Source organism: Stylophora pistillata, chromosome 12, assembly GCF_964205215.1.
Source record: "Stylophora pistillata chromosome 12, jaStyPist1.2, whole genome shotgun sequence".
In the NCBI taxonomy this organism is placed as follows: domain Eukaryota; kingdom Metazoa; phylum Cnidaria; class Anthozoa; order Scleractinia; family Pocilloporidae; genus Stylophora; species Stylophora pistillata.
Window position 1 is genome coordinate 9312424 of NC_142530.1, and position 17679 is coordinate 9330102.

Here is a 17679-nt window from a genome sequence, read left to right on the forward strand (position 1 = left end):
AGGGGCTGTATAGAAAGGCTATAATGAACTAGGGTTAAGTCTTGGAAAATGGGAAAATTTTCTGGAGATTGTATTTAACCACTAGAAAAGGGATGGAAATTTTCCTCGGCGCTAATGGCTGAGAAACCTACCCGACAGCTAAATCCAGCCTAGCTGCCTGGCTCTCTCTGTTGGTCTTTTTTCTCAGCCAGCTTTTTGTGCCGATAAAATGCCATGCGCATAGGGAAGGGGGAAGGGGGAAGGGGGAAGGGGTAGGAGGAGGCGCGGTTCCATGGCTGGGGAAATTAGAAAGAAAGGGCTGTTTCAAAGAAAACCTCTTTTGTTCAGGAATAAAGGAACAATTTCTTCGCTTAAACCTCAAAAGACTTTCATTTGCTTCAAGAAATTAGCACCAGGAGGTGGAAGCGTTCATTATATTTTTGAATAAAGATTGAATTCAAGGAAGTGCAGTTGACAACTGATAACTCAACAAATCCTGCTTACTGCTTGAAACTCGAGCTGAATTAAACTAAAATTCATGGATTTCGTCATTTACTTTAAAGTTCATTCACGGCAACTCGATAACTTGATTCAAACTTTCATTTAAATTCAGTTCATTTTCGATAACCATTATTCAACTCTTTAACTCGAGCTAAATTTGGAAATGCGTGTTCGTAATCAAAGTTTAATGTCTTTACGTGGGGCATGGTTACCCATATTGCCCGAGCCAGAGGCTCATGTATGAAACGCAAGACAACAACCCACCCATCCCACCCCAGGGGAGGACATCCATCACACAGTAACCTCGTGCGTGGGAAATTAACGTCTCCTACCCCTAACCCTGCAGGAGACGGGACCTCCATTTATTCGTCCCTATCCGAGAAGACTAGAATATCTAAACCATTTCTTGATGTTATAGAAAGGCAGCATATTCTTCTCAATTATTTTAAGACCTTGAGTATTGGTCCGGCCGGGGCTCGAACCCTCGACCTCCCGCACATCAGTCCAGCGCTCTATCCCATTGAGCAAACGGTGCTGTGGTTCAAAGCATGAAGCATTTTTGAAGCAGCCCCGTATATTGTGTACTGTTGTTTACTGAACAAGAATGCGGCGAACAATGTTTTTTCTCCTCATTTCCTGTCATAAGTTCTCACTCCAAATAGCCCCAACTCAATATCTGAAACTTTTTGTAATTTTCCTGGGAGGTTCAATCTCTAGGGGGGTCAAATATATCCAGAAAGTTTTAATATGAATGGAAAATAACTACTGCAAGCAGAGAAATCGATTAAGAAAGACAAAAGCAGACGTTTTTGATAGTATATTGAGAGTAGTGTTCTTTGACTCCTTTGAGTTACAAAGTAAAATTATTTATGCATGAGTTATTGACCAATCAGAGCTTGCAAAGTATCACAGTTATTTCATAACTTGTTTCTATCACCTTTATCGAGGTAATTATGCATGATACGGTAGCTCTACTTTTCAATCATGTCAGTAAATATACTGTGAGGAAATCCATTGTATATAATGTTCCAATATTTTGAGAACTTCCTAAAAATTCTAACTAACACCAGAACAACATTTTCCATATTTGGCGTAACTGAATAATATTCAAAGTAATTAACCCAGAGATATAATTCGTGTTTAAAAGACACCGTAGAATATAATAGATATAATATATCGATATAATAAACTTATCATAAACGTTTTAGATATATTTTTTTCCTCCACGAGGTGAATACATTACAAAGGCTTTGAAGTATGATGACCAATTCTCCATGATTATTATTTTTTTTTTAATAAAAGTGAAGGTGTCAATTTCAAAAATGACTGAAACGATAAATTTATTTACAAATTTACTTTATATTTTCTATGTAATGTTCTTTTTTTTTGGGAATCCAATATAATTGTATTCAGTTCTACAGAGCTTGGCTCAGCTTTTGTAAGGGACGATTAATCCAGAAACATCATGAATTACCTTAATTTTGAACAATCGTCTGGCACCATAAAATTTTTTGGTTTTTACCGTTTCCTTGAGAGCTGTTTACCGACTATTTTTGACACGACTCGGTTGTTAAGTGGAATTCATGAAACGGTTGTCTTTATGGTGGATCAAATGTTTCGTACACACGTGTGCAAGCTCTACTCATAATAGCAGTAGGAAACTTCAAAAAAATCACGACGACTACAGCTTGGGGAACGACAATTTGAAATCCACGGGCATTTTCCACAAGGATTTCGTGAATAGTAGTTAGCAGTGAGCACTGGTGTTAGGCATAGGACCCTCTCCTTAGTTGAACATGTGAAGACTGTTTTGAGTTCCAAATAAAAACAGGCACAATTGCTGTAGGGATTCCCATTCGTAGAGGCAAATAAAGTACAATTTGTTAATTTGTCAGCTTGTAGGGGAAAGCTTACATGTGTACAGGGCTTTAAAAGCATAGCCATTGCTCTACATATCAAATATTTTGTTTTTGCCGACTTTTTGGCTGATGTGGCCGCCGGGGTTGCGTTGCATCGCTGATTTTTCCGGCGTAATTCGCGCCCGTCAGATATTATGGCCGTTTCAAGCATTGAGTCTTTGACTGAGTCGCTGGGCTATGAACCTCCAGCGACACCTGTAAGAATTTTCCCCGATCAAGTAGACAACTACATTTAGGGATAAAATATACAGGTTAAGCAAGTCTGGCTTCTCTATAATAATACGGCTCAAAAAAGTTTCCACCTAAACTAAGTAAACTATTTATCTATTTACAAAGCGAAGTTTTTACTTCAAACCTCGCCCTCCGACAAGTCAGACTTACAGCACAATAATTCGGTGATTGTCACTATCGGCAACAATGATATACCCACCTGGAGAAACGGCCACACCCTTGGGATAACATTTCTGGGCGAGGCCATTGAGTCCAGAGGCAAGAGTTGCCTTTAAGCTCCCATCCTCGTTAAAAACTTGAACCCGATGATTGTATTGATCGGATACAATCACGTGATTGTCCATGTCGAAGGCAATTCCCGTTGGATACCTAAGCATTGATTGACCATTTTCCCCTGCACCGATCGCCCTCACAAAGTTCCCGTTTGAATCAAACACTTTGACAGCGTGGTTGTTGCTATCTGTGACAAATATTTCTCCTTTAGCGTCCATGATAGCGTGATAAGGGTGATCAAGCTGTCCATGCGCATTTCCATGGCAACCAAGTACGCGCAACAGGCTGCCGTCTTCCTTAAAAATTTGAACCCTGCTATTGCGCCGGTCGGTGACAATGATTTCGTCATCATTGCCTAAGGAAACACCCCACGGCCGTTTGAACTTGCCTTGTGTCTCACCATAACTACCAAACTTGTTGATGAAGACGCCTTCCTTGGTGAATCTCTGGACGCGGTGATTGTCCTTATCACAAACAACAATGTTTCCATGTCTGTCGACAGCTAAATCTGTGGGGTGATTCAGTTGTCCGTTTTTGTCTCCTTGGTTTCCAAAGCTCTTGAGGAACTTTCCTTGAGGGTCGAAAATCTGCACACGATTATTTTGGCAATCAGCGACGAGGATTTTCCCTTCGCTATCGACTGCCACGCCGCAAGGAAGCTTGAACTTTCCTTTAACTTCCCCCAGGCCTCCAATACATAAGGCTGGACGCGTTACGTTGTTGTAAATCCGGGGATTGGTAACCATAACCTTAAATGGGCTCCCTTTGATGGGTTGATGATGGATTGAGATTCCAACTTCGTGCTCGCCGTTAAGACTCGGAGTAAAACCGACTGTATAACTTCCGTCGCCTCTATCTACGATTTCCGATCTAACAGTTGATTTATTTGGACTTCGCACATCGATCGTTACGAGATCTCCACCGCACATTTTCGGCTGGTTGTCGAAACCTTTCGCCTTCACGACAAATTCTGCTGGTGTACCAACATGAGCCTTTAATAGTCCGTCACCATTCGCCGTCGATAAATCCGAGCATGTATCGGAAACAACGACATAACCGAGAGCTTTCCGAGTAGTCGCGATTGAGTTTTCGTCGTGAAAAAAGTATATGTTCCTGTAATTCTTTGTACTGTAGTCTCTTCTAGTGTTTGAAATTTCATTCAACCTTCTTTTCAAGTGCTTTTGAATGACTAAAATTTCCAACTCATTGCCGATTTTCATGGCTCTCTCAGTAAACCGACAGCTGCTAATTAAACGTTCAAGAATCAACTCAAAATGTTGTTTCTCTTTCCGCAGAGAGCTCTCCTTGGTTTTAAATGCGCTGTTGAGTTCATTCAACAATTTTTCTTCCTGTTGTCGTAAAGACGCAATTAAAATCTGCGTATGCTCCTGAACAGCTTTTTCCATACTCGTCCGTTCTTCTTGAAGTTTAAACAACAAGTTCTTTATTTCGTTTAAAGATTTTCGCGTGTTCTCCATTTGGGTTTTTCCCTGTCCTAGTAGGCTTGCCATACTGTGTTTTTGCTTATGATAAACGTCTCGAAGATAAGAAAATCTGTGTTTTCTGTGCTCCATGACTGTACAGTCCAAGCAAATGGGCTCATCACACGTTTCACAGAAGTACTTTAGTTTCTCTTTTTGATGATCAGGACAGCTTCCCAACATGCTCGTTACTTCAGGTTGTTCTTCTGGTATATCCTCAAGGAACTGATCTTGGATGTGATAAATCGCATGGTCCTTTGAATGTTTGTGGAACTTGCGATGATGATTGTGGTGAACGGGGGTTGAGCGGAGACACTTCGAGTTTGTTGTGTTGATCGTTACAATTTCAGCAAAATAGCCATTCAATAGCGCCGCAGGCGTTTGGGATATCTTGTCTGGAAGAAACGAGTTCATCATACAGTTGTAAAACCTTCGTTTTAGAATCTCGTCGTTTAAATCACACAGTTTGCTTTGATCCATGTTTCCTTATACAATTCAAGATTTGAATCGTGCAACCACATGCAGATGAATTTGAAAGTCGGTTAGAAAGCACTTGAGAACAAATGTTGGAACCAACGTTGTTTACGAAGCTAAAATAAGCACTAAATCTTGGCGGGGGAGTTTAAACAAGGAAGTCTCTTTTGATATTTTCCCGTCGCTAACCAAAGGCTTGACCGCAGATAGCGAGCGCTTCAAAAAAATTCCTTTTTCATTTAGCGAAACGTGGCAGAAATTCACTCCTGGAAAGTACAAAGGTAAGTAAAATTAATCTTGTGTTAAAAATGCAAATACTGCAAAGGAAAGGATAACACAGATTACAAAACAAAAACTTCGTTGACACAAGCCAATAAAATACCTCAAAAACTGTCAAAATCGTGTCAAAAGTGACTTAGCCACACGGGATTTGTTTGGACTACATGACAACACCGAACATTTGAATCCGAAAAGCTAACATCGGTCGGTCATTAATGCAAATTTAAAATTCGCAAGAAGGAATTAAAGTTTCTCTGGTTTTCTATTATGACCAGCATCCCATCTGCTGATTTTTCAGGCGTACTTTCGTCTTTTCACGAAAGGATTTTTCTTTACAATCTAGATTACATAGATCATTTGTCATGGGGACGCTAGACGAAGTAACAATGGGAAAACGCACTGATTGGTTCTCAGTAAATAAGGTACAAATTCTCTTTTGTCACCGCACGGTAAAACAAATTAAGCGAGTGGCTTAAGAATAATTTGGGAAAAATGAGTTCTTTAAATGTCGGTTCGTTTCTCTGGCCTTGCCCGCTAATGCAAGAAATTAACCTGTGCATGAGAAGTAAGTGTATTTACTTCCTAAAGTAATTTGTCAACTGAGTAATTAAAAATGCGCTAATGCTTCTTTTACTGTCAATCAAGGCTTATAATCTGCAACAATAGCAAGCTTCTATATCTCATTAAACCAGACAGGAGGTCTTTAGCTCTCTTAAAAAGAAAACTGGACAAGAATTATTTGATGATAATGTCTTTGCGAGTTTGAAATTATTCAGCGTAGTTCTTGCTTCCGGTGAATAAATCTCTTGTTTATTGAAAAGTACTTGGCACAAGGCTATACAAGGGTTGCTAATCCAGCATGATTCAAGGCAAGTATTTGATCGTCCATCGGTCCTTCGCTGGTCCGTTTGGCTGCTTATTGTGGTTTTATGTTACACTCAAAATGCTGACAGTGTACTATGTCTGAAGCTGCCAAACTCGCGAACGTGCTCCAAGTATGTCCTTGTTAAGAACTAAACCCTCTTTTCTAATTGAAAAGAAGATTGTGCGACAAACAAAACTAGTTCATAATAGAGAAATTAATTTCAGAAATAATCCAAGTCTCTAATCTGTGTTTTCTTACGAACTGCGTTTCAATCAAATTCAGTGCGCGGTACGGTCGATGACAAAATATTTACTCATCGCCCCCTTAGCGAATACCAAAATCGCTAAATATAGATGTGTATTTACTTGTGAGTTCGTCAAAAACTACCTGCTTATGGTTGCTAATTATTGTTTGATGATTCGATAACTCACTGACTGAATAGTTGCAAATTAAGATAGGTTTTGAATTTGATTTAATTCAATCTGACTTCCTTTTCGTGTGTCTTGACGAGACAACCCGAAACTGAAATTTCACAAACACTTGATGTTCTCAACTGTACAACTCAAGTAAGAGCGTTAAGTGGAGGCAGACGATCCTTTATTTTACACAATAAATTTGGCTTTGAAAAGGCAGTAGGGCTTGTCAAACCACTTATATTGTAGTTTAAGACATTAGCACCTGTAACTTGGGATTTCATGCCCAGCTGTGGTCATAAAACACTCTTTAAACCTGTCTAAAGGTGCTAACTTAATGCACTTCCTAATGCTTACATAAGTTCAGGTGATTTCGCAATATCTAAAACTCGGATAGAACTAAAAGCTTCAGTAATAAACTTCCTTTAAATCCTATAATAAGTGTGGATTGAACCGGCTAATGCCGAAAAAAACTAATTTCAACCGAGGAAAATAGGCACTCTGGGTACTGATGTAAACGAGAGCGGCGTGTTCAAAAGCGGATATCCTTGCAAGAATGGCGCTATTGTTAAATTATCCACAAGATTTCCTTGACAATGAAAATGAAATGGAAGTGATGGCCAAGTTACTCTAATATAGTTTCTTTTCTTGATGATATATGGAAGAAGAGCGAGTCATTGTAGCATATTTTCCGACATATTTTCCCAGGAAAGTTTTCGAGTCTTCCCGCGAAGCTGACGCGCTACGCCCCTTGTTTATTATTAATCGGCTTAGATAAAACAACATCGCAAAGGTTGGTTTTAATCTGTAAATGCATTTACAGTAACAGAAGAGAATTTTTTGGCTCGTAAACTCAATTAGAGTTTTCCTAACGTATTGAACCAGTACGATGTTTGCTTTTAATTTCGTTTGAGTTTTTGGGGCGCAAATCCTAGCAAGTCGTATTCTGCCTCTAAACTGAATTGTTCGTTGCCAAGGTGTTTATCACATGTTTGTGAAATTAAGTTTTTTTTTGGCGCAATTAAATCACAACTTAATGAAAATCACGTTGCTTCATTACTATATTGCACTTACCAAGGCCCTCGGGCGTACTTCAAATGAAGACCGCAACTGAATTTGTTCTGAATTGTTTAACTTGTTGGTAGACTTTGCTAGACAACCGACACTTCACTGAAGCGAGTCGCTCCGCGTATGAGTCGTTCGAGCAACGTTCTTGTTTTTTTATCATCTACTCCGCCGTGTTTTCGATAAACTGGCGACCAATCAGCTCTAGCTGACAAAGAATAGCTAAGCTGCTCTTTTAATATTTTCTACACGTGTGTTTCGGTACGTTTTTGTTTTTCAAACGAGTAGCTTGAAATGCTTTTGTTATAGAAATCCGTGCCTATGACGTATTGTTTGTGGTTGTCTGTAAACTTGTGTTAAGCATGGTAATCCCTTCATTCTATTGAGACATGAATCACATTGCGTCATAGCAACTGCGAAAATAGCCCTTTGATTTATGAATGGGCATTTTGATTGCTGTATTTCGTTCGTAACGTGATGTTGAAACTTTTACCAATACTTTTTGAACAATAGTTTTTTTTTTGCCGTAATGAAATGGTTCTACAATTAATTTCTCGTCATAATTCCTGACTCATATCGATTAAACAAACTATGCTTCCCTGTCAAACCTCCATTTCCTTAACCTTTATTAAGCATTCTGATTTAAAACTTCCTTTAAGCGCCAGCTAGTATAAATCTGTCGATGAACTCACTAGTGTCGGTGAGATTCCCTGCTACGACATCTCGTTACTTCTGAACACGCAACGACTTGAGGTGCATTGATAAGGGGAGAAATCGCTCCCTTAACATCAACCTTGTATATCACATAAATAATGCTAATTACCGATTAATTTAATCATTTTAATAAGTAAAAATAAGATCATCTCACATGTACGAAAGAAGTTGTCTACACTCTTGTTTTGTCAAACTTGATCCAAAACAAGAAATACTGATATACCGTATTTCTTATTGCCTCTAGAAAATTAATAAATTCGAACTTAGGTTGTTAGACTTCTCTCGCTGACCATGTTGATGAACGTGCCCCACTTCAGTAAAGTAAATTGGCCACCGTAAAGAGTTTCCGCTTCCCAAAAGTTGATGCAAATCTGGCAAAAGCTTCCCTGAGTTACTACGTGACAATTCGTTGCATGTCAATATTTCAATGTAAATTATTACTATTTGTCATCTTCCAATAATCTTCTTCGTCCGTGATTGCCTTTTCGTTTATCTAAAGGCTCTTTCTTGTCAATTTGTGATGTTTATCAAACTTCTCATAATTTGATTTTTTGTAGCAGGTTTATCATTATAATTTTAAAAAAAAAATCTGCCTTGCAACCAAAAGGAAGGGAGTTGGAAAAATATCCTAAAAATTACCTTCTTGACATCGGGTCATGCCTTTACTGTGGTAAGCTTCATGTCAAGAACTTTAATCGTCTATTGGGAGGCGCCGCCTTTATGCTGAAGTTAACGCAAATTAAATTCGCCACAAAGCCATACTTACACTGGTGACTTTTCCTTGATAATATTACAAAAAACCTGCTCACGGTACACATGAGCAAAGGAGACGGTGTCTCAAAGAAAAGCAAAGCGACTCTCACACACAACACGGCCGAGTCAAACGTCGGACGAGTGCAAGGGGATCAATTTGAGCCGACTGCGGGCGCGCCACACGTAAGCAAGTTTTAGACAGTCTCCAAGTGAACCAACATGCAGTGCGAAAAGAGTGCAAGTTTCCAAAGAAACTGTGGTGCTGTGTCGGTGGGGGCTATCATAAGATAATTTGGTTTGGTAAACTGCGTTGATAAGGATTATAAAGCTAACGTTTCGAGGATTAGCTCTCCATCATTTTGCTCTGACGTAGGGCTACGCTCGAAACGCCAGTTTTAGAAACTCTGCGGTGGCCAAGGCGCGTTATCAACTCATTTGATAAAACCAAATTATCCTGTAACCTGCAGTGCAGATTAACGATATGTCAGCAAGCAATGAAATCCTGGTTGAACTGACGGCACTACAGTTAGATATCTGTGAGATCTTATTCGATCATGGCAGCCTCACTGACTTGACATAAGTCAAAAATATCAAACTGACGTATTAAATTCCCTAGCTGTTGTGAGATGCATCGACTAAACTCCACTCGACAAGATTTCGTTGGAATCAAAACGATTGCATTTGTAATTAATTGCATACCGCTTTTTACCGCTTTTTATTGCTTTACGTCGTAGAGCGGAGGACTTTCGTGCGGGAGGTCGCCTTGGGTTCAAGTCCTAGATCGGACTAACACTCAAAATAACTGACGGGAATGTACCTACTTTGCTATGACATCCGCAAATGGTTAGATATTCTAATCTTTTTGGATAAGGCTATTAACCGTAAATTCCGTCTCCTGCATCCTCTCTGTACTGTTTAGCTGGGGACATTAAAAACCCACTCACTTCTCGCAAAGAGTAGGGGAAGTAACTCCCGGGGTTGTGGTCTGGCTTTTTTATTCCTTTTACAGGCCCCCATAAACTAGCTTTGAACTGATCCGGGCCAGCCTTTCTAAAAATCGTAAATACAGAATAAATGCATGCCCCTCTCTGCTAGCCTTTTTTTTTTTTTTTTGTTCCTTTCCCCTCTTTTATAGAAATGTTGGGAAAATATCGGTGATAATCAGTACTATATTCCGCGTGCGATGGTCTAGCTTAAGGTTTCTTGAAAAACCCGTGAAATCTATCTAGAGCGGTATATTAAGACAAAATAGTACTCGACTTAGACATATTAAACCGAATATAAAATTCCGCAAGACGCACTTCTCCGTTGTAGGGGGTTTCTTTATCATGAGATGTTGTCAACTGGTATTTCAACTGACTTGCAGTACCATCTATAGCTTCACTTTAATCAATTTTGGCTTTTAGACATATTTTGTACTTTTAGTGTAATTCGCTCGTCTGTTAAGACTCTATAGACTTCTCCGGAAATTTCAAGAGCAGTCGAATTACATGGCCACTGCTTAGGAAAAACAAGAAACTCCGAGCTTTACTTCAAAAGGAAAAAGGGAAGCTAGACATCTAGCCTTGGCGCAAGCTAAAATAAATGATTCTATCTATTTATCTTTGTACCAAATTGACCATGCTAGTGCTTTTGCTCCCCTGTACTAAAACGAGAAGTCTATTTGAGATACAGAACCGCAACCGTTATTATCGCTGTTTCGCAAACTTTCATGTTCCGCAAAATTGCCAGCAGTCAAACTACTTCAAGGCGTTCTATCAGTTTTCAGTTTCAACGACGATGTTCGTGCTATATCACACGTGCTGTAAATGTCACCGTCACATTAAAACTTCTGATAAGAAAGCAACAATTGTTCGATATTACTCCTTTCTTTACACGCGACCACTAAGTTTGTTTTTCGACGATTTTGGTTGAGCGATCCTAAAGTCTTGACCAACCCAAGTGCCAGAAGATTGTAGAGAAATTCTTTCGGTGCAAGTTAAGTCACTTTCAGCTTCAAAAGACCCTTCAAGAGAAACGAACCCTGCGCCGCAGACTTTGGAGGACCCCTCTCTTTTCTCCATTTGACGCGCGCGTTCGTCGAAACAAAGCCGGCGCAATTTATTCCAATGTGATCTGATTAGGCAAGCAACAGCCATTGGTAGAATCACACTAAATATTACAACCAAAGCGACAAGTGGAACGCTAAGGGCATTCTCTTTCTCTTTTGGAGGTTTTTCACAAGGCAACGAAGTGGATATACACTTTCCTTTACAGCAGTATTCTTCGAGGCTCCCTGGCGAGCCACAGTGTTCATTACGGGAACATGATATGTTGCAGGATCGCCGACAGTAACCGCTACAACAGTAGAGGTAGTCCCCGAGGCAATCTCGATAGCTCTCGCATTCTCGACTTTCGGAAACTCCCAGAAACCCCCAAAAAGTGACGATTGAAAACACAACGACAGTAATTCTGGGCAGTCCAAAGACTGTTTGTGACAATCTGTTTTTGCATGGTGGCTTGTGAAGTCGAATCCATACATGAAAGTAACTGGCCATAGCTGATCCTAAGGGCTTTCCGCCGTCGTTTCTCCTCTACTTTGTGCTAAGGAAAATTCCAGTTTTGAACATGCAGTATTTTCAACATGAAGGTTTTAAATTTGTAGAACTATATCGAAGTTACGTACGAAGTTTTTCTTAGATAAATACACCGAATTGCTAAATTTCTTCATTCAGTGATTGCGCCTGGATTCGTGGAGAAATTTTATCTGAGATTCTCTCACAAGCAAAGCTACTTACATGCAGCGTCGCACCGACTTGACTCGATACAGCTGTGCGGTTTCCATATTTAAAGCCCAAATTTCACGGTTGAATATCGCTTCAGGCTGCCGAACCGGAAAAACAAATCAAGCACTTACCTCTGAATTATAGATGGTCTTATTTGAATTACAATAGGAGAGGAAACCTCACATTAATTCTATCTTATTATTTTAGTCACTTTAATATCTGTATGGTGATGTGTTTGTACGTTCTTCGTATATTTTGACCAATAAATTTTTCATGTGCACATGCAAAAGTTCCTAAATGACCACCCAAGGAATGATTTCGATGAAAGTCTTCGTTCGGCACGGCGATAAAAGATTTATTTGTTGTAACTCAATGTTCAATAATTGTTTTTGTAATACAAGGTTTGAATACACCTTTATGCACTTGTTCTTTCAAAATATAAAAACATACCTCCCACATTTGCTAGAATGATTCATTTACGGACAAAGATTTTCCCTTCAGCTGTTAAAACAAGATACCACGGTCCGCGAGCACCGGGTAACCGGCTATCAATTTGATACTGCTTTTGGCAGACTTATTAGCAAAATACAACTGTATTCTATCAGGTAGTTTAGACGTTTTGACCTGACTTAACAATTTCTAAAAAACCATCGGAAGGTTTGTCACTCACAGAAGGCGAATCCATGTCACCATTAAGATAATGGAAAATCTTTTACTTTGGTAGAATAAAATTTTAGCATTCTTATCAGCTCTGGACACTTTTTCTTGACAGCAATTTCCTTCGAGCCATTACTGTTAATCAACCCAAGTTTATGAGAAACTTCAATTTGTTCGCCTCGCAGTTTTTTCTTCCGCGAAGTAACTTGCAATAAATAAAGATTCTAAAATTAATTTTTTTGTTGACAAATGTATTTGATTTGTGGCTGAGAATGTATGAAAATATTGACAAATGCTTTCATTCAAAGTGAATTAAATATTTGTTTTTCGTTTCTTCTTCAGGGCAGTATTGGCCGTGGTTTCATTTCACTCTCAACAAAAAGGTACAAATTAGCTGTTAGTAAAATCTTGCTTGGAGGAAAGTGAAGCCACCAAAGTGGTAATTAAACATGTTTATCACGTTCGAAGCAATTTTGCACTCAAAAACTACTTTTTAATCGGTCTTTATTATCTCTATCGAAAGATCAATGTTATTTGTTGACATGAAATTCAATTCGGCCACTAAATTTGCAATATCGTATTCAGTTGAAAATTGCGAGGGCATCCTTGTGAAAAGCAAATCAAATCGAATAAACGGAATTTTTGGTAGGATTTTGCTTTTTCCATTCGAATGAAAACTTTTCTTGAGAGCCAAATCCTCCTTTGTGAAAATAGGGATTTTAAAAGTGTAATGCCAGTTTGTATGTACGTCTGACCATAATCACCGCGAGGATAGACAAGATACCGCCCTGCTGGTACCTAATCAAGGCTAAAATCAGATCCATAAATATTGCATGGTTTTTCGAATCTTTGATCTTATTATATTTTTTCATGTAACTCTTTTTGCTGTTTAGTCATTTTTGAATCAATAAATAGTGGTAGTAAAACCGTAGCGCAACTGATCATGAAATATTTGATGAAGTATTTCACATTTTCACGATCCTTCTGTTAAAAAAAAAAGAGTATACTTAAAGAAGCAGCACTGTGAGAAAGAAGATTGCTGTTATAGATATCATGGGCATTAACTTCCTCCCGTAGCCCTTTCCGGGCCCTTGGTGATGTGATACACTAGAAGTCAGAGTATCTTGTCAACATCTCTAAATAGGCTTTTGTGACCTGCCGCTGGTATTTTCAATTATAATTACAATGGCCTTTAAAGCTAATGGAATAGACCCCTGAGAATTCCTCTCTGCAATCGCTGTGTTTTTGAAAAAAAGATTCCTTAATTGATCATTGATTGATTGTAAAACTTAGACAAACTAATCTACTAGTTTGCAAAACCGGAAAATTAGGCCCATCCGGCTTTTGATCAAATATTGTCTCGAAAAGCCTTACGCTTACAAACTGGTTCCAGGTTTTTTTTTTTTTTTTTAAATCAGGCAAGTCGTCTGAGTGAGCTCACAATACTTCAACGAGTGTTCGACTACTCGTAAGCAATATCTCTTCAGAATTGTACGTTTAAGTTCTGTTTCAAAAAAAGTAATGAGTTTGTGAAACATTTGCCTTTATTCCTGTTAGCTGGACACTTTTACTCTCTATGCAGTTCTTCTTAACAGAAATTTTTTTTTCAGTCAATGCTTCCTAATAAAAGCTTTATCCAGTCTTTAAAGTTTGATTTAATGTGGTCATTGTATTTCGCTATCCCCTTGGACTTAAGCTCAGGTCTTTGACTTCATTTAACAGATGCGTGTTCCCTGACAAGAAATACTCATCGGAAACTTCTACTTTTCTTGTGATTTTGTCAGGGAAGAAGATTGATTTGTTAAGGTTGTCAGTAGACCGTGAAGTCCCTGGTTTTCGGCGAAGGCCGTCGCGCGAGTGAAACTGAGAAAACAGTTGATGCTTGCGTGCCGCGCGGAGCCCTGGGAGCGAGGCGCACCATGAATTTTTTTTGTTTCAGTGATCTCTAATTTTGATTCGCGTAACGGACTTGGCCGCAAAGGAAGGTTTGCTGGTAGTCTACAGAGGATGTATTGGTGTAGTGTATCTAAGAGCAAAACAATTTAAACCCTGACAAATGCTTCATATTTCCTTTAATGTTTAATCATAGTAACATAGATCATGGACAGCGCGAAGGTTTCTTTAATTTTATTGGATGAAAGATCATTGCATCACAGATACAGGGTGCAAAACTACGACGATGCCAGTGCGGCTTTTTAAGAAAAGATGTTTTTATATATCCTGTTTAGATTTTGCCGCGCCAAAATGAATCTAAGATGGCGGCTGAAACGTCTTATGCCAGCTAACTTTAGCGCGAAAATACTATTCTGCTCTCAGATTGAGAGCTGATCAGCAATCTTAGATCTAATAAATGAAATTAATTTGACTAAGGAGTAAACTTATTCGTGCACAATGTGATTTGATAAACAGATTAAAGGTATGTTTTATAAATACAAGATAGTCACGCCAAGAAAAACAATCAGGAGAAGTTTAAACGTGACCAGCATACGTCACAAGATTGTAATTCTTTAGATTTTGAAGCGCGATAGATGTCTTGTTATGCTTAAAACGAAAAGAATGTGCACGTAAAATTGATCATAAATATTTGCCTTTTAAAAATTGCTCACGTCCAAAGATCTTTGCGCGAAAATTAGAGTTGGAGAACTTTTGAGGTGATATTCAAGTGAACCGTTCTAAATCCGATCGATAGTAATACCGTTTCGACAGATTTTAGATCAAAAACAGAGATTGACTCAAATCAAATTATATTGAAACTAATCGCATTTATTTCTCTAGTTACCCATGTTGCTCAAATTAACAAGAGTTTGACTGATTACCTTATGTAGTATCCTATTAGATGGTGCAATTTGAACAGCAACCTTAGTCAAAACGGTCGCATGTACGATACAAGTTACATGCCATTACTCCAAACAGGAACTCAAAATTAACTTTAAATAAAGGAAACATCAAAAGAAAAGTTCTGTAACCAGTGTAAGAAACTCTGCAATTCAAAGAACTGAACAAGTAAGAATACAAGTGGACTACAAAAATAATAATAAAAAAACACGCCGGCCCGGCCTGTGTAACAAATTGTCGGCTGTCATCGAACAATTTCGGCTCCTTTTGCAAGAGCCCATAGCTTCTTGATAGCGACGAACATTTTCATTCTTATCAATTGACTCGATGCTGATTAGCTTTCTACCAAGTTAGTTAAATTTTGATATTTGCATCCATCATCTTAAGGTCTATATGATACTCATGCACGGAGAATCGTCTTTTTCCAAAATAGTTCATTGTAGCAAGAAACTGCTGTGATTGTTATTGTGCACCAAGGACCGAAGTTTCAAGAAACGATGCAAGCGTCTTTCGATTTCATTAACTTAGGTTCTTCAGAAATCTTTGAAAAGGTTCCAACTTCCCTGTCGCTGGATTTCCACCGATGCTGAGGGCAGTTTAGAAACCTAAGTGAGACAAATTACTGATCCGTACAGTCCTTCGCCTACAACGCTTCAGGCGCATCACCCCCAAGAAGTTAGTCAGTTTTGGAGACACGACGGTGACCTTTAACTTAAATGTTACTCTCCTTGGGTTTTCAACAACAAGTTCTTTCCTCTGGATATGTTTACACAACTTACCTCAAATGTACTACTTCGTTCGCGCAGATATCTTCGAGAGCTTGTTAAGGGTTTGTTGAGAACTTTCAACCACCAAACCTTATACAGAATAACCATAATCACATATTAGCTGGATGAAGAAATACCTTATGTCGGGTTTTGTTTGATGCCCCGCCAGGAAAAAATGTCTCGTCAACACATCCCGGCCTGAATTGATTTATAAGCTGAAGCTATCTTATTTTTTGCCTCGGGAAATTTCCCAGGGTACAAAGTTTGTTACATCTGTACTCCAGCTTAATTATGATGATGGTATTTAAGAATCCAGCTTAGGATAAACTATTTTACTATTTGGAAAAATACGGTCAGAAATGATCTGGGCTGGGCAAAGCTTACAAAACAAATTGTATTAAAAACGTCTGGTTTTTGCATTAACCTCCAATAAGAGCGACAAATGCTAGTGTTATGATGAAGAGTTTACCAAAACCTGTTTACAAGTTAAGTTTTCGACGCCGCAAATACCTCAGCCTCAGATTTTATGACGACTATGGTTTACGACTCGCCTTTGAATTCACAGATTTAACGAACTTTACTGACCTGCAACTGAGTGATGCAGTTCCTCGTCACACCTGAGCTGTGAACAGGAGCACTTCGAGCAATTTCTAAAGAATTCAAGAGTGCTTCTGCCTAAGTTATAGTTTGTGTGCACGTCAGTCCACCTTACTTCAATGTCTGCTTTACTGTTGATTTGTTTATTTTAAATGTTTGATAAGTAAACTCAAATGATGTTTCTTTAAGGATGTAGTATATTATTTCCGAGACTTTTAAAAGCCTGATGGTAACAACATGTTTACCGCCTAAGTCAAATGTCAAATCAGTTGCCAAATTTAGTCTTTTACTCCTGGAGATATTAAAAAATTCAATGACAAAAAAAGACTGTAAGAAAGGTATTTTTGGTAACGTCCTCATAAAACTTAATCATATACATTAATTTGTAGCCTAACAGTTAAAAAGTGTTTTCTTTTCACGCTAACCTATTTTAAATAACAATAACATTATGGACATTACACGTTTTTTACCAAACAACAATCGACACCGACCATTAAAGCTTCTTCAATCAACGTCAAGGTTCGCCTGTCTTTCGACATACGTATTCCCCTATGACGTGGCTTTTCCAAAGGTCTTCAGGTGTTCATTAACATGTTAGTTGGTCTGCTCACGTCTTTAAATCATTACTTATAATCTCATTATGGCACATAACGAATTCTTATCAGCTGACTGAGCAACTGCCTAGCTTGCGAATTGAACATTTCATCCTATGTTCCCTCACGAGCATACTTCAGAAAGGCCTAAAGTAGTGACGAGTACCTTTGAAGGGGCGAAAGGTATAACCTCGCCTTGGAGCAGCTATTTCTAAACAATTTCCTAGATGCTTGAGGCTTTTTTAACCAATTCGCCACCGATTCGAAGACTACTTGACCGATGAAATAAAAAGGCCCACAAACGTTGGACTTTCCCTATCAAACTCTCACGGGTTAAAGTTTTACCCCCTCCTTGGGGAGTTGGGGATAAAAATTTCCATTGAAAAACATTTGTCACGCAGAAATCGTCATCGAATGCTTCCTCTTCCGAAAGGTTCAAGGTCCGGCTCTCTCCATTCTTCCGATGAATCAATAAATAGTGAGGTTGTTGGTATTTAATTTTGATTAAATTCGTATAT

At 38.7% G+C, this 17679-nt stretch overlaps 2 protein-coding genes across 4 annotated transcripts; both read right to left on the reverse strand.

Annotated features, from left to right (window-relative positions):
- Positions 1–1288: 1288 nt before the first annotated feature.
- Positions 1289–17564, reverse strand: LOC111328509 (E3 ubiquitin-protein ligase TRIM71). Of its 3 annotated transcripts, XM_022932955.2 has the most exons (3): positions 16557–17564; positions 15984–16061; positions 1289–5124 (listed from the first exon to the last, which is right to left on the reverse strand). In XM_022932955.2, the coding sequence occupies exon 3, from the start codon at positions 4862–4864 to the stop codon at positions 2777–2779; it is 2088 nt and encodes a 695-aa protein (XP_022788690.2). In that variant the 5' UTR covers positions 4865–5124; positions 15984–16061; positions 16557–17564; the 3' UTR covers positions 1289–2776. The 3 variants fall into 3 exon arrangements, with proteins under 3 accessions (XP_022788690.2, XP_088598070.1, XP_022788691.2); XM_088741944.1 differs by having other exon boundaries at positions 1289–4779; positions 15984–17564; XM_022932956.2 differs by lacking the exons at positions 15984–16061; positions 16557–17564 and adding an exon at positions 7490–7890.
- On the reverse strand, positions 9926–11870 carry LOC111328512 (uncharacterized). Its single transcript, XM_022932960.2, has one exon. It carries the CDS (start codon positions 11482–11484, stop codon positions 10819–10821), a length of 666 nt encoding a protein of 221 aa, XP_022788695.2. The 5' UTR covers positions 11485–11870; the 3' UTR covers positions 9926–10818.
- Positions 17565–17679: the final 115 nt, after the last annotated feature.